Source organism: Pseudopipra pipra, chromosome Z (genome assembly GCF_036250125.1).
Source record: "Pseudopipra pipra isolate bDixPip1 chromosome Z, bDixPip1.hap1, whole genome shotgun sequence".
Taxonomy (NCBI): domain Eukaryota; kingdom Metazoa; phylum Chordata; class Aves; order Passeriformes; family Pipridae; genus Pseudopipra; species Pseudopipra pipra.
This window is the reverse complement of record NC_087581.1, coordinates 7,499,153-7,522,164: the sequence shown is the minus strand read 5'-3', so window position 1 is coordinate 7,522,164 and position 23,012 is coordinate 7,499,153. Positions and strand designations below refer to the sequence as shown.

The 23,012-nt window shown below is 45.4% G+C and overlaps 1 protein-coding gene and 1 long non-coding RNA gene across 2 annotated transcripts in view; both read left to right on the top strand.

Annotated features, from left to right (window-relative positions):
- Positions 1–3,859, top strand: part of LOC135407293 (protein hinderin-like) — a 121,009-nt gene extending 117,150 nt beyond the window's left edge. The window contains exon 7 of the mRNA XM_064642207.1: positions 536–3,859. Within this exon, the coding sequence (XP_064498277.1) occupies positions 536–752 (217 nt within the window). The 3' untranslated portion in view covers positions 753–3,859. The remainder of the gene's footprint in view (positions 1–535) is intronic.
- Positions 3,860–8,613: 4,754 nt separating this feature from the next.
- Positions 8,614–11,830, top strand: LOC135407780 (uncharacterized). Its single transcript, XR_010427025.1, has 3 exons — positions 8,614–9,036; positions 10,391–10,475; positions 11,689–11,830. It is a non-coding gene; the product is annotated as an uncharacterized LOC135407780 (long non-coding RNA).
- Positions 11,831–23,012: the final 11,182 nt, after the last annotated feature.

Here is a 23,012-nt window from a genome sequence, read left to right as displayed (position 1 = left end):
CCTTGCTTAGATCCTATTCCTTCAGTGCTTCTACCAGACAGACTCCATATAGTACACAGAGATTTACAGGAAGCACATGCAGTTTGTGGCAATAGTAATAAAGTCTCCTGCTGTTTTCAAATCCCTGGGAAACTAAATCAAGTGTAGAGGTCTATTCAAAAAAAAGGTGCAGCATGTTGCTTTACCGTTACTGGTGTGGGTCTGCCTTTTACCCACTCTGTGTGTTTGGCTGTCATATCTCTGAGGTCTGCGTTCAGTCTCCAGAGTGCAACTAAGACATTGCACACCTCAAATGGAAAAGCTGATGAAACAGCTTAAAATAACCTGAGCACCTATGGTTTGCTCACCTCTTTTCCACTACCTCTGTGCTGTCATTACTGACAGGAGCCCATACAGCAAAATTCGTTCTGTGCTGGTGGCCCCCATCAGACAAATGCAGGCCTAGTCTGATTTATGGAGGCAGGAAGACTGGATTCAATTCCTGCATGGTGCTGTGATCTTAATGGAGCTCTGTTTTCTTGGTGTGACTCTGTAGGTACGAAGCCTGTCTTCTGGACCTGGTTGAAGCGATGAGTCCGATATCTGCCCCGGGACACCTCTGCAGAGAACCTGGCGACAGGAACAAAATGCACACGACTCGTCGTGCGAGCCACAGGCTGTCATCATCATGGCACCAGAGCCCTGGCAGCTCCAGGAGCAGAGCAGAGGAGATGGAGGAGAGCCGGCTCCTCGAGGAGATTTTCTTCATTTGATACAACTCATTGGTCTACAGCCAATTTTTAAATTATTTGAGTGACAACTGCTTGTTTTCCCTCTTCTAAAACATAGCTAATTATCATCCAGTTTCATTTTGGATTTAGTAATCATGATGCAAGTATATTGTTGGGGTAGGCCAATCCAAAAGCGTTAGCTTTTTTTCTCTAAACCTTTCATGTGCCAAGTAATCAATTTAAAATAGAATTTTTTTTAATCTACAACATTTTCTAATAGATTGAAGTCACAGTTTTGCCAGCCTCATATCGGAAGTATATTTCATTATCGATTTTTTGGCTCTAAAGCAGTTTGCAAGAACTGCCTAACATTCAAGAACCAGCATGTTCGAAGTAGATTATTTTCTAATTAAACAAGTCTGTTTAAAACCTGGCATATTATAAAGGTACAAGCACTTTATTACTTTTTCACTGATTTTTATGATCTACTTTTTTCTTCACATTCTGATATTTAACACACTGAGTTTTTAGGGGATATATCGTAAGCTCAACTCTACAGTGTCTGATAATGTTAATAGATGATGTTACAGGTTGATGTACTAGGCACCCGTTTGAATTATATTTCTCTTTAAATCAGTGCTATTTGACAGAGTTTATGTGCTTGGTAACCTAACCCTGAAATAGCAGAACAGAGTCAGACTTTGTAGAGGTCCAAAACCTATTTGATGTACTTTTCAAGATGAAATACATAGTAGTTGTAGTATAAGAGCAGTCTTAAGACATTTTCACTAACTTGCACTATTTTGATCCTGTATCCAGGCTCCATTGTAAATAAGACAAATCAGTAATTATTTCCACTAGCGGCTCGCGAAGCACATTTTCCTGCCGGCTTTAATTATTCATGCTGTATCTATTTCAGTTTATTTAAATGCACTTCCATCTACTGCATGTACTTGGTTATTTAAAGAAATGTGCCGAATTGGTAAAAATGACTGCAGATTACAGGATTAATGGTCATTTTCTCCACAATGCAGTGTTCATATTTTATTGTAACAGTAGCCACCGGCATGTGTTCCTAGAAATATGAGGCTAAAATACTCATTTTGCACAGTAAAATTGCAGCGAGGGAAAGGTAGAATTGAGCCAGTGCGGGCAAGTTCTAGGCCATTTGCTCCCAAACTCCACTTTGTGGGCCAGTACCGCTTTTCAGATGGTCTCTTTAGGCAACCCTGCTTATCTTAACGGCAGGGAGTTGCTGTGCTGATCCTTGGGGTATGGCTGCTGCCTGCCTCCCTCACGCTGACTCCTGTGCAATGTTTGGTGCTCTGCAAGGAGCTCACAAGGCTTGGGAGCACAATGAGAGCATTGGTGTACCTGCCCCTGGCAGCACTGTGCTCTCATGGCAACAAAACAAAAGGAGGATGAAGGGGAAGAAGAACCTCAGGTTACTCTGGGCTGCTTCGCTCAGGCCCAGTTCTTAATCACAAATTAGGTGATACCGTTTTTGTGCATCCCAGCTGAATCTTAAAAGCTGCTTGGAGGAGTTTAAAGGAGGGAAGCAGCATTGCTGGACCAGAAAATTACTACTGTGGAAAGCCCCTGTGTGGTCTGTCCTGCTTTTAGTTATGTATTACAGTTCTTTGGAATATGTCCATCTGCTGTTGAGTGTCCCGCTCGTTCTACTCCCTGAGCCTGTGAAGGCACAGGTTTGTGCTAAGAGCCCCAAAGATGTATTCTGTGCCCTGACCCGAGTACAGCGAGTGGGGAAATAAGTTTTCTCATTCTGCTGGCTGAGTAGTCAGCCAGCCCTTGAAAAGGGCAGGAAAAAGGAGGAGAAAGAAGAGAAAAATGTACAAAGACCAGCAGGAAAACTGGGGATAACCATGAAGAAATGACTGTCACATAAATCTTAAAGTTTGGGGTTTCTTTATGGAGTTTTTTAGTTTTGTTAGTGTTTTTTTTCGTTAAGGTTTGGCATTTATAAAGAAACAGTTCTCTGATTTCAGTCCAATTGCTTCTCTTCTCTTTTCCAGTTTGACTGAAACTTTAATTGCCTTTTCTAATAAGTGCTAACTGACCTTTCGAAACAGCAAAAAATACATGTCTATTTCTTGAAAGGTGCCTTTGTGTACCCAGTCGAGAACACTACGTGGGAGCATTCTCTTCTTTGGTTCTTTTGTGGGTGCCAATATTTAACTACTTTAGGATTCCTTATGATCCATTTTGTCAATAAGAATTTGTAGTTCTGAAGGTGATTTTTGACTTGAATCTGTATTTTGGTTGTAGCTCTTTTTGAAAGGACATTGTCAGGTTTGTGGGCTCTATGCTTAAGGTGCTGTCCATCAGTCAGAGCTACACGGGAGGCATATCTTCATGAAGCAAAGGTTTCTAGAATAAAGATGGTTAAACTGTCTGATGGCTGAAGACCTGTATGCTTTAATTCTCTGTGAGATGTGAACAAAGAAACAAAACCTATTAATTTCATAGACCCTGTGGAAAATCATTTTTTATAATGCTGGCTCTTGCTCTAGTTATCAGCAGTACATTAGGAATAGTGTTTAGCAGTCAGTGCAAGCAAAGATATTTTGCCATGAGGCACTACAAAGTTGAAGTTATTAAAACATTTATAGCCTTAGAAAAAAAAATCAATGATTGTCAAATAGGAAAGGACAAAATCAGTAGTTGGGACTGGGAGGGGAATTGTTTTCCATCTGCTAAAACAGTAGAGGAAATGCAAAAATTAAGCTAGCAAAAGCAATCACTTGACAGTGTCCTTTTAAGTTTAAGCTCCTATATTGGGAGCTGCCAAGTTAGTCCAGCCATGGACTGTTTGTCCAGAGTGTCCCCAGTGAATATTCTCCAGCTACACATCTGGATGTGTTTTACGTGAGGCTTTGTGGAGTGACGTGGCTTTTCTAAGGCTCCCACCCAGGCCTTCAATTTTTGTCCTTCCTCAGATGTTCGTACACACACTTGATGTCTGTTTGTGTAGTTACTGCTTTTGTGCACCTTGCACACCATGGACCTGTAGTAATCACACCTTTTTCATGTCTAGCCTCTCCAGTGTTGCTGTTGAATCCCATCCTGAGTACATATTTATATATGTATGTGAGGTCTTAATCTAATAAATTATCTGGGAGTTTCATTTATCCTTCCAGACTTTTATTTGGCTTATCTTCTTGTTTTTGTCCAGCTCAGACATCAATACTGCCGTTGACAATTTGTTCCACTTCCCACATCATCACATCATGTATGTTGTGAGTCTCCAGTTTGCTAAGATACACGAGGAGCTCATTTTAAGCCTCCTCTTCCTCTCCAAGACACCAGTCTTGCTATGAGAAGAAGCAAGACCTCTTTTGCAGCAAGAAGTAGGGGAGAGGTCTCAAAATACAAAAGAGAAGAGAATGGGAGAGCCAACACCATGCTTTGGACAAAAAGGTGGAATTAAAGAGTAAGGAAGAAAGAATGAGGTGAAGGCAAGCAAGGATAAAGATGCAAGGCAGAGAACTGTACCAAAGGATGACTAAAGGTGTAGGTGAAGTGGAGGTGAGCCAGAGGGTGGGGCTGTGTTGCTAAACTATAGTAAGCAGATGAAGAAGAATTGTGTGTTTATGTCTTGGAGTGAGAAATGTCTTCAAGCACAGGTTCCCTTAGAGGTTTAGGACTCCACACCCCTTTTCTAGATCATGTTCTTACATTGGGGAGCCACTGTCCAAGGGATACTTGGCAAATGAGGGAAAGAAGGAAAAATGACCTTGACCTAACTTAGTTGCTCCCCTTTAGAGTAGCAGGACAAGGAGGTCAGAGCACAAGGAGGGCAATAGTGCAGAACCAGTGTATAACCCAGGGCATGGACTGAATTGAATTGCCAGCAAGGTATGGTGACTTAGATGACAGAAGAATATAAGACTGAATGTAGCAAGAATCTGAATAAGGGAGAAATAAACAAAACAAAATTTGCAGTGATCCAATGATCTGTGGAGGTTTGGTGTTAAGGAAGAAGAGGAAAGGGCTTAGCTGCACTTCAGAGAAATTGAGCCTGAGATATCTCTTGAAAGTGCCTGTGAGCCTGGGGTTAAACTCTAAAAGTTGCAGCAGAGATTTTCTGAAATACGACCTCCAGGCTGTGTTTGAATTTGCACTATCTGTGGGGGAGAGAGCACAGCCTGGTTAGTTAGAAACCTCCTTTTTCACTGTTACTAAATTTATGAAATTGTGTGCTAATTAGTGTATGATTTATAAATTTACATAACTGCATGCTACATAAGACAACACAGAATATTGAATGAGGTGATTTAAACCAGCAGAAGCAGTGAAGTCAGCTCTGACTGGGTGGCTTTCCTCTGGAAAGTGCCTCTTGTGATCCGTATGTGCTCCACTCCCTGCATCACTTGAAGGCTTGTCTGCTCACAATGACAATAAATGTTTTACAGTATTGTGACTCCATGTAGATGAGAGACAACTACCTTAAGCATCTTTGGCATGGCTGTGTAGCAGAGATTTCTTGGTTATCCTTGGTGTTTGGAAGCAGAATTCAGCTAAAAAAGAGCAAGAACCTGGCCTGGTCAGTTTTGGTGCTTGATGACTCCACAGTTCACAGGGGCTGGTACAGCTCCCCAGCTGCAGCACAGCGGTGGGGATGTGGAGGAATTGGCTTTGTTTCCCAGCTCTGGGGGAGCCACTTTGCCTCCCTCTACAGCAAGTTCTCTTGGTGAAGTGTGTTTTACCACCAGATCTCAGGGGGGCTCTGACTTATATTGAGGCCCATAGCAGAACATGTTGGATGTATCCACAAACAATTTGTCTGTGAAATGAAAGCTGTAAGAGCAGAAGCACGTAGGCCAGTCATTGCCATGGAACAGAAGCTGAAGCTCTCAGACTTCATGTATTTTGAGGCTTGAAGGGGTCATTTCAGGCACTGGGAAGCTAAGCTGGAGAAACTCAGATGTCACTGACTGGTGAGGCCCTAACATATGTAAGATAAGAGATGCACAGATGGTCCCAGCAGACAAACTAATCCATGAGCTGCAGTGACAGCCATAACTTCTTAGTTTCCTTAATTTGGGAGTCACCCTGAGTAAGTGAAAAATAACTTTTCACTCATGGCATGTCTGGGAGTGTAAGTTCATTCTTTCTGGTCTCCTCTCTGCAGACAAGAGGAGAGTGAAAAGTTGGAAAAAGTTATCTTTCCTGGTTGCTTACTGGCAACTACCTTAAAACCTTGAAGCATGGATTAGATTAAAGCAGTTATCCAAACAGAGTGTTGAATATCATGAGCATTAAGGACAGAGGGAACTCCTCTCCTCTGCTAGACCTGATAAGGAAGGAAAGGACAAGATGAATTCACAGACACAAAAGCTGGTTCTTTCTCAAGTTAGGGTTGACTGCGAGGAAGTTGCATTGAAATTTTAAAAGCGCCCCGTTAAAATCTTCCAGCATTCAATTATTCTTCCTGCTGTGAAACTGCCTTATTTTGAGGCTGGGTTTATCTACCTTGAATTTACAGCTGCTGGACTTTGTTGTGCCTTTGGAAGCAGGATTGCAAAGTTCCCATGTTGTCAGACAGTGAGTAACCCAAAGGGAGTGATAAACTCCTGGTCCAGCCTTCTCTTTGCTGAGATGGCATCCTTTACGCCTTGTGTCCTAATGTCTGCTTTCCAGCTCCTGGGTGATTTGGGGTGCCTGTTTCTGAACTTTCTCTATCATTTATGCATCTTGAAGGTTTACACTAGAGCAGAATGCCCAGTTCCAGCTGCTGTTGATGTGAAATGGTGACGGTGTGGCCTCATTCTGCACAGCATTTCCATTTTGGCACTTTCAGGAGCCTTTTCTGGAGGTGTTGGGCTGGGTACCTGGTCTGGTTGCACTTCAGATCATGGCCCTATTTCTTGAAGCAGAAATTCTGTTAAGTGAAACCAGGAGACCCTGCTAAATTTAGAAGAGTTGAAGACGAAGGAATCATGTGAAGTAGAAATACCAGGCAGAAAGAAAAAGATTGTAGGATTCAATTCGGGATGGAGCATAAACGTGTGGGTGCAGCACCTGTGAACTCAGACACCTTGAAAACAGTCTGACAGACACATGGTTGATGGGATGGGCGAGACCCAGACAACACAAACTCTCAGAAGGGGACAAGTGAACAAAGCACGAAGCAGTAAAAACAGACAAGAAGACTTTGAGCTGCAGGTGCGGAGGCGATGACATCTCTGAATTGCAGAGTAAATGGCTCCTTGTCAGTGGAGCTGGTGCCCCTCTATTTGAACTAGTGCCTTTAGCACAGGGATCTCATTACCAGAGAGTTTACTGGCAGATTGGAGAGATTTCAGTGAGGAGTAATAAAAATGATCAGGGACTGCTAGAATTGACATAATGAGGAAACAAGATGAGAAAAGTCAGATATTTATAGCATGGGTGAGAGAGACAATTAAAAGGTGGGGTGGGAGATGGACTGGGTGACCTGAAAGCCTTGTCTGTTTCTAATAACTCCTTGTTGCCTGTTATAGGGAGGATTTGAATTTACCAAGGCTGTCAATCTGACTCTTAACAACCCTAACTTCCCATGTTGAAAAGCTCAGGTGGGTGTACTCTGGCTGTATTGGCAATGTCAGAATGTCACTGGTACTGTCCTCTGTTTAAAAAAGTAGTCATCAGCCATGTTGTGGGAAAAAATTGACATGATGACAGTAAAGGGAAAAAAATTAGACCTTCATAAAATAAAAAGCCATAGAAGACCTTGCAGAGAGCAGGGCTGATTGGGAAGGGCTCCCTGGTTGTTCAGCTGATGATGCTGAGCTTTTCCTGCTGCCCACTGGGTGGCCTGTGCAGTAGGAAGGTCCCTGGGGAGGGAGCAAATGTGAGCATTTTTCTCTATGAGCTGGCACCCATCTGTGTGCGCAGCTGAGCAAAACCTCTGCTCTCCAAGACACACAGATGTGCACAGGCTGTTGTCCCCAACAGCTGCTGAGCTCCACTGACAGCTCTTGGAGCAAGTTCTGTGCCAGACAGAAACCTGCCATCCCACTGACAGCTGCAGCCACGTGTGGGGCTTCGCTTCCCTTCCTGCTGCCCCAGTGCAGTGGGATCCAGCCCTGAGGGACAGGCAGCCTCACCCACGGGTATTCCTGCACCTGGGCCAGGGTCAGTGTTCAAGCAGTTTTTTAGAGCCTCAGGTTTGCTCTGGACTTGAGAGACTGCAGCAGAGCTGGAGGCAGCCAAGCTGGAGACATCCCAGTTCCTGGCTTGCAGTCAAATTAAAACACAGCTACCGAAAGCAATGGGGCTGTGTTTGTTTGAGGCACTTTGGGGAAATATCAGAGCGGTGCTTGTTGAGTCTGGTGGTGGAGTAGCCGCTCTGTTTTAATGATACCTGTGTGCAAAGGCCACAGCTGCTGTCATCCGTTTCACATTAGTCTGACTTTCACAGAACAGACATAGCCTAGGGTGGTGGAAGGGAGAAAAAGGTGACCAAAAAAAAGAAAAAGCTATCCATTCCATCCATTTTTTCACTACTCTTTCCATCCTTCTGAGCTGCAATACCAGTCTCTGGCTGAGCAATAGTAATCTTATCCAGCGTACTGTTGATTTAAGCCTCTTGGATTTATATAACTTTGGAAATGGTAAACTATATTAATTTGCTGTGTTTTCAAGGGAAAGTTATTTATTGAGAGACATTTTTAACTCAAGTGCCAGGAGCCTTAAATCATTATAATAAATTCATGCTATTCAGGGTTTCTTACATTGTAATAAATTTGTTTTAAACATGAATGAGGAGATCCATGATTTCTTTAATATACTGTTCTGTATTTCCTTTCAAAATGACACAGCTCACTATATCAAGTGGGAGAATAATAGTGAGAGATTTACAGCACTTAAGAATAACACAGCCTAGAAATGTGACGTGAACCAACATGGGGCAGGGGGCTGGAAGGTGCAGGGAGACCACCAGTGCTCCTGGTGGCACTGCTGAGAGTTAAACAGCAACAACGGGTCAAGATCCGCGAGTGAAACCAACAGCCAGGTGGGAAGCTCCCTGTGCAGGGTGGGAACCACAACACGGTCTTGTCTTTCCTTCCATTTGAATGTGCAGCATGCCTTCACCTGAACAGTGACAAGGACCATCTGCAGTGACCTGGGAGGGTGACCCAAATTGGAGCAGGACTTGAGCCAGAGGTTTGCTTCCCAGCCTGGAGTCTTCCTCCTCTTCCTCACCTGGGAAACCCGCCACAGCCTTTTCCCAGGGAGCTCGTCTGCCCTGGCTGTGATGGTGGTGGGGAGCAGACCCCTCAGTGGTGGCCAGTGGCCCTGAAGTGCCACGAGGAGGCATCAGGTGAGCACTCTGATAAATTTTGGTCTCTGTTCTTAATCCTTGACCCCCCATTAAACCCCTGCTGACCCTCCTGCTCACCGTTACACACACGGACAACTGCGAACACTCACCATAAAACTTGCAGCTGGCTTTACATCAAGTCCTCTCAGCTTCACAGGGGCCCCTGTGGGCTGTCACAGGGTCAGGCTGGGTGGTGTCAGCCGAGGTCTGAGACAAATCCACTTTGGCAGTGCAGTTGTGGCTTTCTTGGGAAGCAGAGCTCCTCTGCCCCATGTAACATCTGCTGAACTCCTGTGTCCCAGCCCACATCCAGAGTGCTGCAGGAACGAGGTCTTATGTTTGTGGTGATCTTAGGATCGGGGTTGAGTAGGGCAAAGCATCATGGTGCCCAAAAGGGCAAAGGCCAGTTGGTTTCCTGCTATCTAACAAGAATGGTTACCCCACAGGAGATACAAAAGTCCTTCCAGCTCCCCAAGGCACAGCCTCGCTGTAGAGAAGAGAGCAGCTGTCCTGCCTTAATGTGAAAATCAGCCCCCCTGGATGCCTGTGTATGGAGACAAGAGTATTTCCCTGGCTATAAAGGGTTAATGAGTCTTTGGTGGAGGTGACAGTAGCAGAGGGTAGTTAAATGGTGCTAGTTTTCTGGGGAAATGGGGTGGCCCTGCTGCTGCTCCTTCTGGCTGCAGGTGAGATGTAGGACACTGAGGACTTCAGCTGCCCAGGGAGGGTGCTGGTAGTGCACTGAGGATGCCTGTGGGCTGCTGGCTTCATGAGGTTGGACAGCTCAGGAGAGGGGAGGAGGGGACAAGAGAGGGCCTCTCGTGCTCACAGAAGTGATGGCAGGACCTCATCTGTCAGTGCAGAAAAATGTCTGGCCAATAAACTTGCCAAACGTCCCTAATAAAGGGCTGGATGTGTTATCATGTAGAATGGTTTTATAGGGGACAGCCATAAAACGTGCACATTGCCCTTTAAAATGCCAGGACGAGGATTGATTCCAGCAGGGCGGAGGGAGAGGAGGAGGGGAAATGAGGCTAATTGGAAAAGGGGGATAAATCCTGGGACTCGTTTCTCTGCCTTGGGTCCCCAGGGTGTCAAGGAGCAGTAACAAAGTGGGATTCACTGCCTTATGGGCTGTGCCTGCACCTGGGCTTCTCTGCTCTGCCCTCTCCACCCTATGCAGTGCAGTGTTTTCTTTCCGGCTTTTGTTCCTGCTGCAGGACTCTTGCACCTGATATCTAGCCCAGAAATATGCTGTAGAGATACCTGCATCAGCCTCTGTACTGGTTCCTCCTCGTTTGTGTTTCTCCTTTTAATCCCAGGGATCCAACACCCCTTGTCTCCTCCTCTCCAGTTCCAGGAGCTGTGTCCTGCCTGCCCAGCAGTTCCATCGCCAGCTTGTCTCTCCCTCTCCTGCCTGATGACTTCAACTCCCCCGTGTAAGTCACCACTGCTGAGAGATTAACCACAGAAGTTTGGACAGCAATTTTGTGTCCCCTGTTCCATGGACAGGGGACAGCCCATCCAGGGGATGCAGGTGTCTCTGTGTGCTTTGAGCTCTGCTTGGATAAACAGGAGAGAGGAAGCTGGAGGGAGGCCCAGGGTGTGTTTAGTAGCAATCGATAAATATATTGTACTCCAGCTCACTTTTAATGCTGCAGAAAACAGGCAGTGATTTCACTTAATAAATGTAGACAGTCTTGTGAAGCTACAAGACCATCTATCCTGCTGGACAGTTTCTGCACCACAGGACTGCACGTGACCCAGCTCCCAGTGTTATCCACAGCTGAGGCTCAGCAGCTGCCATGGGCAGAGGGGCTGCCTCTGGTTTTTCATTTTCTTATTTGAACTACCCTGAACAGAGACACTGGGAATAAGAGAAATAAAAGAGTTTTCTCCTGAAAGTCAATGAAGGGCTTGTGGATTTGGCCATGAGGTGGGAGGTGGGCAGGTACTGGAGAGATGGAAAAAGAAAGAGCCAGGAAAAGCCAGATTTTTGTTGGCAAGGACTGCTTCAAAAAAGTTTCTCATGTGGATTTGTTGGTACATGCCAGATCTCACTTGTCTGCCCACTCTGTGCATGTGGTGCTGCTGAATTTCAAATTTTCAGTGTCCCTGGCAATCCCCATCGGAGCTGGAGGTGGCACCTGTGGGAGTGAGGTGGTGCAGGCAGGGCACCTGGGCTCTTTGGCTCTGAAAATGCCATTTGGCCACCCAGGGTAACTGACAGAGGTTTTGAGTTCTCCCAACTGAATGGTGGTCAGGTCCAGGTCTTTCAGTCCTGTTTCACAGTTGTGAAGTTCAAAACAATGTCCAGGCTCCTGAGGTCTGGGTTTGCTTCTTTGCTCCCTTTTGGCCCAGGTCCATCTCTACTGCACTCACCACAGTGAATTTTTCATTGAACACAGTTTTAGTTCTGGATTTGTAATTAAATTTAAGGGCTGGTAAATTTTGCTGTGAACATTTTTCTGGCTCCCCTCCTAAGCATTTGGTCTGTTCAAATAGTACTTAGTGTTTTGCAGATGCTGTTGGATGTTATACTGCCAAACACAAGTATGAAAAATGTGCGATTTGGAAAAATACTAATACATTTGAGGTCTTGTTTTTGCTTTTATGATCACACTTCAAAGCTTTTTTCAATGTTTGTTACAGTTATAAACTTATGTGGCATGTGGGAATATCTTTCTACCACTTGACTCCAAGAGCTGTGACCTTCATCATCAAACTTATGATCAAACCATGGGTACGGCATCACTGCCCATAATTGCTTCCTGAATTAAAATATTTCCTCCAATCTCCAATAATAAGGAAAATGAAATCTTCAGGTAGGGTTTAGTAGCTCACCCTGTAAGAGTTTCATCTCATGCTAAACATTAAGCCACGTGGTGATTTCTGGGCACCTCTCTGCTTTGAGACCCAAGGGAGAATTAACTCAAATTCATTTTTAAAGGGGATTAATTAAACTGCATCAGGACTCTGTTTCAACACTGAGAATTAAGATAAGTTGAAGTAAGACCCCTTTAATTAACCAAAAGAGATGAGAGACCTCTTTGACATCAAATGAAAGTGCCCAAGGAGCTGCTGGTGTGATGTGACCAGTCATTTTTACATATATTTAATTCAGACTGAGCGACCTAGTGTAGACAAGCCCTGAGATGTTGAGACTGGGTGTGACCATAGTGAAAATATCTGCCTTCCCAGCTGTTTTGTGAGGGCACAGGTGGTATGTAAGAAGCAGGTTGCTCTATAAAATGAGACAATCATTCTTGGTCTGTTCAGAGTCCAGTGATGCCATGGAGCTTTTACAGGCTTAGCAAAAGGCATACTCTTTAGAAAAACCACCAAAATTGCAAGTCTTTCATCAAGAGAAGTCTTTCAACAGAGAAGATAAACTAGAGATGAGAGCTCCAAAACATTTGCTATCTGACCAAGTTTTGTCCCATATGACTTTGATTGGGGGTCTCTTCTTTGTTGATCTATGGGGGAGAAGGTTAAAGTTTAATCAGCTTTTGTGTACACTGGGAAAAGTTTACTTTTGTGTAAAGACTCAGACTCATTTAGCTAATTAGATACCAAGGTGATGTGTGCACTATGTACATTTCTGACAGTTTCTTATTCTTATCTCTGCCATCAGTAACTTGGCTGTGAAGTCTGATGTCTGAAACCCTGCCAAGATTTCTGAATGGAGTCGCTGGTGAGGAGGTTCTTCACCTTTTAGTTCCCATTTCAGAATATGAGAAGTTTTCTGTTGACTTTTATCGTTTTCTTTCCCTCCTTTCTGTTTTCTTCCAACTGGGGATCTGACATGTGATTGACTCTCAGCGCCTTGGAGATACTCTGTAAAATATCCATGGACACTTCTGTTTAAGAGGAGAACTGGCCAACTTGCTTTTCTGCAGCAGAGGTGTTCAGGGTGTAGGGAGAGTAGGGAAGCTCATGAAACTTCCTTCAAGCATCATGCCAGTGTGTATTGACATAGGATTTTCCTAATATCCAAACAAAGCTGTTAAATTCCTGAGTGCATGTGGGATGTCTGAGGAGCATCCTGTGGCTTGGAGCTCAAGATCCACCCATGTCATGAACCTGCCAGTGGGCCTTAATGTAAAGTTCAGATTCCACAAAACATCATGCCACCCAAAAACCCACTTGAGTGCAACTTGATTAAAAACCCAGAAGGCAATGTGAGACACCAGATGGGGTACTTTGCAGAAGAACTACCCAAGCTCCTTCTGGAAAATGCCAAGAGGAGGTCTGGGCCAGCCTTTGTGGTCCTTTGGAGAACTGGAGCCCCCAAGGTGGAGTGTGCCAAGATCACTGGAGAGCTGTGTGGATTGTGGGGTCTGGCAGGGTCTCTGAAATCCCTGGGTAGGGTGTGCTGCACTGACAAGTTCTTTGAGGAGGTGGGGGTGCTAAGGACAGTGTGATGTGCTAAAGGTCATTTATCAGGTCCGGGGGGAGCTTGAACAGACCCCTCAGGTCGTTGCCTGCTTTCACAGGAGGCCTGTGGGTCACCCAGCCTGTCCCTTGGTCATTCCTGCTGAACTGGTACAATGTTCTCCTAGCACAAGACTGAGCCTGGGACTGAAGGACATTTGAGGATATGCTGTGGGGAAGATATGCTGCAGGAGGAAACCTCCCAGTAACAGTCCAGGAATTGGTGTTCTTACAGGTCCTGGGCAGAGAGGCTGCAGACCCTCCTACCCCTTCACTAAAGGAACAGCACAGAGTTTTCTGAGCTGGAAAATTAAACTCTTTACATCAGGCGAATCCAAAGCCAGGAATTAATTTTGGAAGAAGAGTTCCCTATTTTACAAACTCCAGCTGCATCCGAACAGGTTCAGTGTGGCTTTGCTAAATGCTTCTCTGAGCCCTGACAATCTCTGGAAGGGAACACAGTCCTCCCTGCCAGCTCCCCAAGAAGGTGAGCGTCAGCATGGGATGTGATTTCTACAACTTCTGCACAAAGCAGCTTAGCAATGGGCTCACTGGCTGGTGCAAAAAGCTGCTGGTGCTCCACTTCGTTGCTCTTTCCTGAATGTCAGCCACGGCTTTGCAGAGAATTTTTTGCAAAAAGGCAAATGAGTCCAAAGAGAACATAGTAAATGTAGCCTTGAGTTATACTGGGGATTTTTTGGGTGGATGTACTGCCCTCCCTCTAGTATTAGCCATGCCTTGTGCAGAGTGTGCTCTGGGTCATGTGCTTCAGGAGCAGAGTCATAATTTTCCCTCTGACCCTCCCCAGGCATATCTACCCCTGAATGGGACACACCTGCTTGGTACACAGGACTGTACCAAGATAAAGCATGAAATCCCGTGCCTCAGTGCCAGGTAAATCACAGAACTGACCAGGTTGGAAAAGACCTCCAAGATGATCAAGTCCAACCCTTGATCCAACCCTGCCGTGGTTACCAGACCATGGCACTGATGCCACATCCAGTCTCACCTTAAAAACCTCCAGGGATGGTGAATCCACCACCTTCCCGGGCAGCCCATTCCAGTGTCTGATTACTCTCTCTGTAAAAAATTTTTTCCTGATATCCAACCTAAACCTCCCCTGGCACAACTTAAGACTGTGCCCTCTTGTCCTAAAATGTTCTTCCTAATGAAACTGGAGCCGAAGCCTGTTGCTTTTACTTTTAAAAGTTGATGTTATTTTCTTTTCCTTGTAGAAGCAGTTGATTGACCAAAGGCCTCCTGCATGGAGTTTGCTTCGAGATAAGGTTGAGAAAAGAGAAGGCCTGAAAAGGGTAGGGAGTTGGGAAGCAAAAAGAAATTTTTGGAGGTTTGGCAGATTGGGACATGAATTGCCAAAGATTTAAGGGGCTTAGCTGAAGATGTTTCATTTTGACACAGAGCAGGAGGAGCACACAGATTCATTATGGTCTGCTTCTCAGTTCTGGTTGTCACAGAAAAAATTCCTCAGGAGGAAAGAGCCATGCCCAGGAGCATTAGGATGTTGGAGTAGACAGAGATGTCCTGAAGGAGCAAGTGTGGTGAAGCTGGCTTTGTCACCAGAGAGGAGAGGCACCAGCATCTGATTTGGATCACAGGATGATTCAGGTTGGAAGGGACCTTGGGAGGTGTCTACTTTACCCTCCTAAAAGCAGGGTCAGCTATGAGATTGGACCAGGTTGCTCAGGGCTTTATCCTATTGGGTCTTGTAAACCTCCAGGAGTGGAGATGACGTTGGCTCTGAGATGGTCAGGCTGTCTGAGCAGCCTTCTCCTATGCTCAGCTGTCTTCATGGGGAAGAAGCTTTTCCTTATATCCATCCCAAACCTCTCTTGTCTCAGCCTAGCTCAGAGTAGTTCCCTAATTCTGGCATCACCTGCAAAGTCTCATGCATCCTCCAAGTCGTTGCTGAAGGAGTGAATCTGGACTGGTCCCAGAACAGAGCACTGCAGTATTTCATTGGCAGTTTTAAAGATCTGCTGTAGAAACCAGTTTTTTCCCCTCCCTCTGAGTTACATGCCATGAGCCGTGGGGACAACCCAGATGTTTTTCATGTAGGGTTGGCTCTTCCAGTCAAGAGCTACAAGAACCCCTTTTTTAAGCAGTTAACACCCGTAAGAGCCAACTAAAGGTGATGGCTGTTTTCACCAGGTATTTCCCTCTCCTCCCTCGCCTTCATTCCCCCTGCTCTCCCACCAGCAAATAAAGAGAGAAGAAATGCTCATTGGAGTCCAGCTGGGGAAAGTCAGACTGAGCCATAAGCTAGGTGAGGCAGTCTTTATTGGGATCAGAGGGTTATGGAAAACAGAGTGCAGAAATGCTGAGAGGAAATTACAATTGCTCCCTTTTAATTTTTTTTTCTCCCTCTCCTGTCACTGGTTTTTCCTCCTAGGTGTTGGGGTCTTTCCAGAGGCATTCGTTACTGTTAATGATTTTAGCTTGTTGGCTATTATCACGTTTGTGCCTGGGGACTGCAGCTGGCTATCTGGGCTCTGGCAGGCCTTGACAGCAATCAGCTCCTTCCAGCTTCACACTAATTTTCTCAGGGGAGCTCAGAAGAAAATACTTTTTCGTTCATTTCTCCCCCTCTTTCTGTGTGTCCTTCCTTTCTCACTTCCCTGCATCTGGCCTCCTGTCTCTGGGAGCTCTGACCCAGGAAAAGTGCACACAGGGCAGGCTGGTGCAGAAACCCACAGCGAGGTGTGGGGCATTTGGATGTATCCAGGAGCAGAAACATTTCCAGGGAAGATATACCCCAGCTTTTGTTATTCATTCTGTGTTTGGACCCAGCTTTGCATTGCTCCTGATCCCCCAGCTGTTACAGAGACAAGAAGGGATCATTGTGGTTATTTCATGAAGAGTGTACGTGGATCTTTTTCAGCGGCTGAGCCTGAGCACAGAGCTTTTACAGCCTTGAGTTTAATATTCTCTTTTTTCCCTCCATCATCATTTTATATTATTCAAAGCAAATCAGACAGCCTTTGAAGAACGGCTCAAAGCCTTTTTTCTTACTTTCTTTTCTTCTTCTTTTTTTTTTTTTTTTTTTTAAAGGTGGGAAAGAGTGGGAGCCACCTGGTACATTTCCTTTCTCAATTCAGTGATTTTATTCATTGGGGAAGAGATCGCTTTGCATCTTGTTCTTTAAAGGAGTGTAAAAGGCAGGTAAGATCTGTATTTTTAAAAGCCCCAAAAGAGTCCTTTTCTGTAAGGGTGACCAGCATCTTCCTCACACTGAAGGCAGCCTGGCTGGTGGAAATGTGACTTCTTGTGGGTGGAAGGGCTCTGGTCTGGAACCACTGTTATAGTCAGAGCTGCTGAGCAAAATCATTGCTCTGAGACACTCCAGTGACTGTCCAGACTAATTTGGAAGGCTGAGGGTCTCCAAAGACCACTGAATCTGCTAAAGTGACCATCAGAAAATGGGTTGCCTAGCTGTAAGTTGCCTTCTGGAGGGTTTTCAGTGATGAGCACTGCTTTGGCAAGGGGATCTCTTCCAGGGGAAAGTGTCTTTCCTGCTGCGGAAGTGACCTGGGAGCAGCTTGTCAGGGTGTCAGCTCTCAGGGTTGTCCTAGGACAATATGTACAGGACAGCTTTTGGCCCTGCTGAAACTTGGACTCATGAAGAGGGTCTATGAGAGGATTTTACCCAGCTCTCCAGTTTTTGGGAAGACGTTGGTTCTTGGTTGGTATTTTCTCTAAAGAACTATTTTCACTTCAGTCAGAGCTAAAACACGCTCTGAAATGTGGCGTTTAAATGAGTTTACAAACATCACACTGTCACATCGTTCCCCACCTCTTACAGGTGATGAGGGCACTCTGTGGCATTGCCAGAGGATGTCCTGTATGCTTTTGTTTAGTTGCCGCCCTTGTTTTCCCCCAGTTTTGGGGAGCAGAAAAATCCCCGACGAAGAGTCGTGTCCTCTCCCAGCTCTATTCTTCATGTCCTCTCGCCCCCACTTAACAGTGCTCCCACCTGGGGCCTTCCCAGGGCACGTGGTGGCTCAAAATGGTGGTGGGAGAAAAGCACAGATGCGCTGAAAATGCGAACATGCGGAGATGTGCGTCTTCCGCTGGATCTTCCCCCTGCAGCTCAGCACCTTCCAGACCTGCCCATCTCTGCTGCTCTCTGAGAGACACATAAAACAAGTCATCAACCCCAAAGGTAATGGCCTCTCTGGGCAGGCTGCCAGTCGTTTAATGTCTTCGCTAATCATCTAGAAGTGGAAATAAACAGCACGTTAATGAAACGTGTGGGTAAAGCTAAACTGGGAGGAGCCAGAGGGGCTGGTTTGGACAGTGGAAGTAAAACAAAAAGGTCTGGGGAGGCTGGAAAGACAAGCAGAGAATTACAGCTTGATGTTTGGCTTGGGAATAATATGACTACAACTGGGCAGGGAAGCAGAGACAAATGGCCACGTGGGGACATTAGGTGCCTGTGGGTGAAGAGCAAATTCAGCTTCTGTCATGCATTTCAGCTGTAAACTCCTGAAAGTGGGGACACAGCAGTCTGTGTCCGCAGAGTGAGGGACACAGGAGCACACATCTGGAATAGTATGTGATGCCTTTGTCCAGGAAGGTGTTGGGAAGGCAGGCAGCAAGGTGGGGAAAGCGTAAAATCATAAGTAATCCCAGAAAAACCACAAAATAGTCTGTGAGTGGCCTTTGATGGAAGGCCTTTGAGTGCAAAACACTTCCAAGCCTGTCTGAAATAGCAGTGCATCAGGAGGAGGGAGTTACTTGAACAGAAAAGAGGCTTTTTATTCCAATTCACTATGTCAATTCCTAATGGCAGGATCTGCTACAAGGAGAGCTATAAAGAGTCATGTTACTTCAGGTAGAGAGGATCTAAAGAGTTTGGTTTCCTTAACCCAGCTAACTGGGGGCCAAGAGGGGATCCAGAGGTTCCCCAGAAGGACCCCTGTGAGCAGAGTGGATGAGAAAATCTCTAAGGCAATGTTATAGCAGAAACAAACTGGTGTAAATGAATCTTGTGTGAGGAATCTAGAGATAATTCTCCAGCCCTTTTGTGATGATGGCTGGCAACAGCCTCATCTGGAAAGGAGAAGGAGCAAAGAAGGAGCATATTCTGAAGATGGTTCTGTACTAGCATTTGAAATTCTCACAGTGATAACAGGGCCTGAATGGGTTCAAGAGCAGGTCCCTGCAAGTCCTAAGCAGATAGTACTTAGAGTCCAGGTGTCCAAAGAGAAGATGGCCAGCAGATGAGTCAAAATTGTCTGGATTAGAATTTTCAAGTTACTTTTCTGTTGACATTCTTGCCAGATATTCGAAGATTTTGAATGGGCCAATTTCCTTTCACTCTTCCTTCCCTTCAGCTTTTCCTGACAAAAAAAAAAAAATCATATTAGGGGAAAAAGAATGAATATTTAATGAAAATTTCCAGCCAGTTCTCTGCTCTGTTCACTACAGAATAGCTGTTGCAAGGCACCAAAGCCCCTTTGCCCTTGTCTGAGCTTCCTCCTTGCCCCACAGATTGCCTGGGCTCATTTTGTACTCGGTCTGGGTTACTGAAAAGATTTTCTGAGTCCCTGAGTTGACTGTAAACTTTTCCCATCTCTGAAAAGTTCCTTAGAGCAATTTTCTGAGTGAAGGGTATGAGAACCTCAAGAGTCTGAGTTGTAGAGGTGAATTCTTCTGGAAGGATTCGAATCCTTGTGCCAGAGCAGGTGAGATCTTACACAGATATTAGTCAATAAGTTTGTTGGCTCAGCTTTCAGCCAGAAAAGAGAAGGAATTTGTGATACAAGGGGCCTGAAAAGAGCTTGACCCAAAATTCAGCCCTAGATGTGGACTTGCTGGTTCCAAACCAAGGGATTTTAAGGGGAGGAAGGGTGCCAAAGGCTTATTTCAAGCAAAAGGTCCACATAAAAGTGTCAGAAGCATGCCCATGAGAGAAGGACCTGAGTGGGGAGTTTAAAGGCAAAGCAGAATGGGAGATTTACTAGGAAAGGCAAGAAAGCTGCCTCTCTCATCTCTACTTGTGGCTCAAGCCTTTCCATGTCCGCCCATCTCTGGTGCTTTTGCTGCTCTCTCAGGGAGGGAAAATAAAACAAGTCATCAACCCCAGAGATCACAGCCTCCTGGGCAAGCTGCCAGTTGTTTAATATTGCTGCTAATGATCTACAAGCAGAAGTAAACAGCATGTTAATGAAATGAGTGGAGGAGGCTAAACTGGGGAAAGCTGCAAGAGCTGGTTTAGAGAGAAGATTAAACACGAAGGTTTGGGGAGGGCAGAGGGAGAATCAGGACAGGATTGGTTTGGGGATAGTTCAAGGGGATATAACAGTCAAAGGGATGAGGAGAAGGAGGATAAAACAGTGCTGGGCATTTGGCCTATTGAGTGTGGCTGGCGAAGGCCTATCAGTAGGAATGAGGAAATGGCTCTGGGTGAGAGAGATCAGGTGTGCAGGTTATCCATCAGAGGTGTATCCCACTTGCCTCCTCTCCACCATGGTGACTGCCCGTGAATTTACCTCCGGCTTGTGGGAAAGAGCCTGACTCTGAGCAGAGCATAGCATAGCTATGAAACTTACCAGGGAAAATCAGGACAGAATAGCTCTATCCCAAAGCTCTTTTCCATAATAACCAACCAAGAGGAAATGTACTCGAATCAGGGAGTCTTGAGCCTAGCCCAGTGAGCCAGCTTTCTATTGGCATAGCAGATCTGGAACTAGCTGGATTTATGGGTCTTGCTTGCTGTGATTATAAGTACTGGGAGATGGAAGCTTTCACCAGTGCCACTACCCTGAGCCAGCAGTGGGATGAGTTTGTTATCATCCAGTCCTTGGGTGGCCTGCAGGGGGGGAGAAGTCACTTTGGCTAAATGGTCCCACCCAATATTTAATTTCTCCTGGTTTTTTTACCCCTCCTTCCCCCTCATTTGAAATTCATTGGCTCTAATTGCAGAGGTAGTCAAACTTTGGCTGCGTCTGAACTGCAGGTCTTCGAGGGGACTCGCACGCTAGACAGCGAGATGAATGATTTATTATTATATTATTATTTATTCATTTAAATTCATGAATGCTTATCCAAATCCAAAATTGCCCAATTTCATCCAGATCTGAATTTATAGATTTTTCAGGCCAGATGGGACCACTCTGATCAGCAGCCTGACCTCCGGCATCGTGCAGGCCAGGGAACGCCACGCGGCAATTCCCACGGTGAGGGGAAGCTGCACCGCTGTGTAAGTCAGCATTATCAAACCCAGTGACTTCTCTGAAATGGTCTCTAGTGGAATCTGCAAAATTGCCCTGCGGTTTGCAGCTCTGCTTCCCAGGACATCACAGAAAAAGCAGTTTCTTCTCTGCCCCTCTGTCTGGAAGACAGCCATGGAGAGGGATTTCAGCAGCAGGTCAGGGGGATCAACCAGGGCCAGGGGATAAACTACCCTTCCCTACAGCTGTGGGATGGCAAAAAAATGCACAAGACTAATAAAGGTTCCTATAGTGTTAACGTGAAAAAAGTTGCTCTGGCTGCAGAAACTTCCAGGAGCCCAAGGGAAGTGAACTCCCGAAGCCAAGGTGGGTCCTGCCAAGACAAGTGTTTTGGCTGGTGGCTCAGGGGAAGTCTTCGTGGACATCTGAGGACAGATAGCTGTGGGCTTTAGTCTTCACATTTCTTCTCTCGTCAGGAATATTCTTTTCAATTTCCTGACTTGTTTCACTGCCTGTATTGAAGTCCCTGAACAGTGACACATCACTGAAACCTCAAAAGGCAGGTAGCAATTGCTGTGGGTTGCCAGGATTTTGAAGTAAGTTTAGGGTTTGGGATGCGTTTAGGGAAGAAACTGGGAAGTTACACAGGAAACAAGTGAGTAATTAAAAGGCAGACAAATTTGACAGCAAACAAGGTCAGAATGGGATCCAGCCTCCCCTAAAGAGTGGGATTAGTACCCTGTCTCCCAAAAAAATCATTAAAATGTGTCTGTCCATACTTGAGGAGATGTTAGAAATCAGGAAATTGGCAGCAAAGCCAAGATAAAGGAAACACCAGAAAGATTCTGTTTCCAAAATCTTTGTGGTTTTGCTGTAAACCAGCCATTTGGAAGAATGTCATCCCTCTCCAGACATGGAAACACTGATTCCCTTCTCTTCTTTGCAGAAGGGTCTGGGATGAGACCATGTCTGCTCACCTCTAGTGCCACAGATCCTGCAGACCCTGGAGAGCAAGTCCAGGCCATGGAGTTGAGCAAGGTGACCTGTTCTGCATTCAGGCAGTGGTCCTGCCTACCTGGTTTATTGGGCTTTCGGTGAGAGAAAACCCAAAGCTGGAGAGCTGGGTTTCAAAAGTCATCTTTTGTAAGACCATATTTATCCTTATAAGTCCTTTAGATCTTTCTCGTCCACCCAACTTGTGTTCTTATAAACTGGAAAGAGATCTGTGCTGCCATGACACAGGTTTCAAGAGATGGTTCCAATGTCTTGCATAAGATTTGTTTTCTGCCAAATGGCAATAATGATTCTGGTTGTTGGCTCCCTGTGGTCCTAGGGTGACTAGAGCTGGCTTGGTGGGCTCAGCAAGAATGACATGCCAGGCTTGCAAAATGAACAATTGTTTTGAATATTTTAGCACACATGAAACACAAGTAAGATAGAAAGAAAAGACCCTCCTGGTTTGTGCTTGCAATTGTATCTCCTGTGGGCCTTCAAAGGGGCACCAGAAACTTCATACACTCTTTAACTTTCGGAAATTCAATGATCACCTTATCCAGGATCAAAAGACAGAAGCATTTCAGTGGTTCATAGCAGCAATTAAAGATTAGAAGCATTGTGGCTTTCTTTTGCATTTCAGGCTGGTGGAATTGAAAGGAGGAGGATGCAATCATCAGCTGGATGTTGTCCAGGATTCTGAGGCTGCGTCTATACCTGTAAATTAACTGTAGCTAGGTCTGCTCTCTTGCACAGAGGCCAGCTGGCACAGGATATCCTGCATCTGTACTATTAAATTCTCTCACCCTCCAAAAAAGGGGGGTTGTATCCAAATTGCCTACTGAGAATGGGCACTAGTCTGTGCTAATTCCCAGGCTGTGTCTAGGCATCATTTGGGAACATGCTAGCTGGATTGTGCCAAAAACATGCCAGGTAGTGTTTTAACAACTTGCAATACAGAAGATCAAGTTCTAATGTCCAGGGATATTTTCACAACTGTTCATTCTGGTGGTAAAAATGTACTATAGGAGTTTATTTTAATGCTTTATCTAAAGTATCTCTGGGTTCTCTGTGAGTAGTGCTGATTGGTCTCTTGTCCTCAGGTTCCCTCTGAAGGTCAGTGCACTGCTGGGATTATTCCCATTACCCATCACCCATAAGTTTCCTCTGATCTCCCAGGTGCAGTAACACACACGTGGTTTTGCCATGGTGTGGGCAAAGCAGAGGCAAAGGGGACTCCAGAGAGAATCTGGCAATGAAAGTACTTCAGAACAGTGTTGAGGCCATGGGAGTTGTCAGAAGCTGGTCTTTCAGGTCTGCAGTGTCTTTCCAGATTGATTTATGGAGAGACCGGGG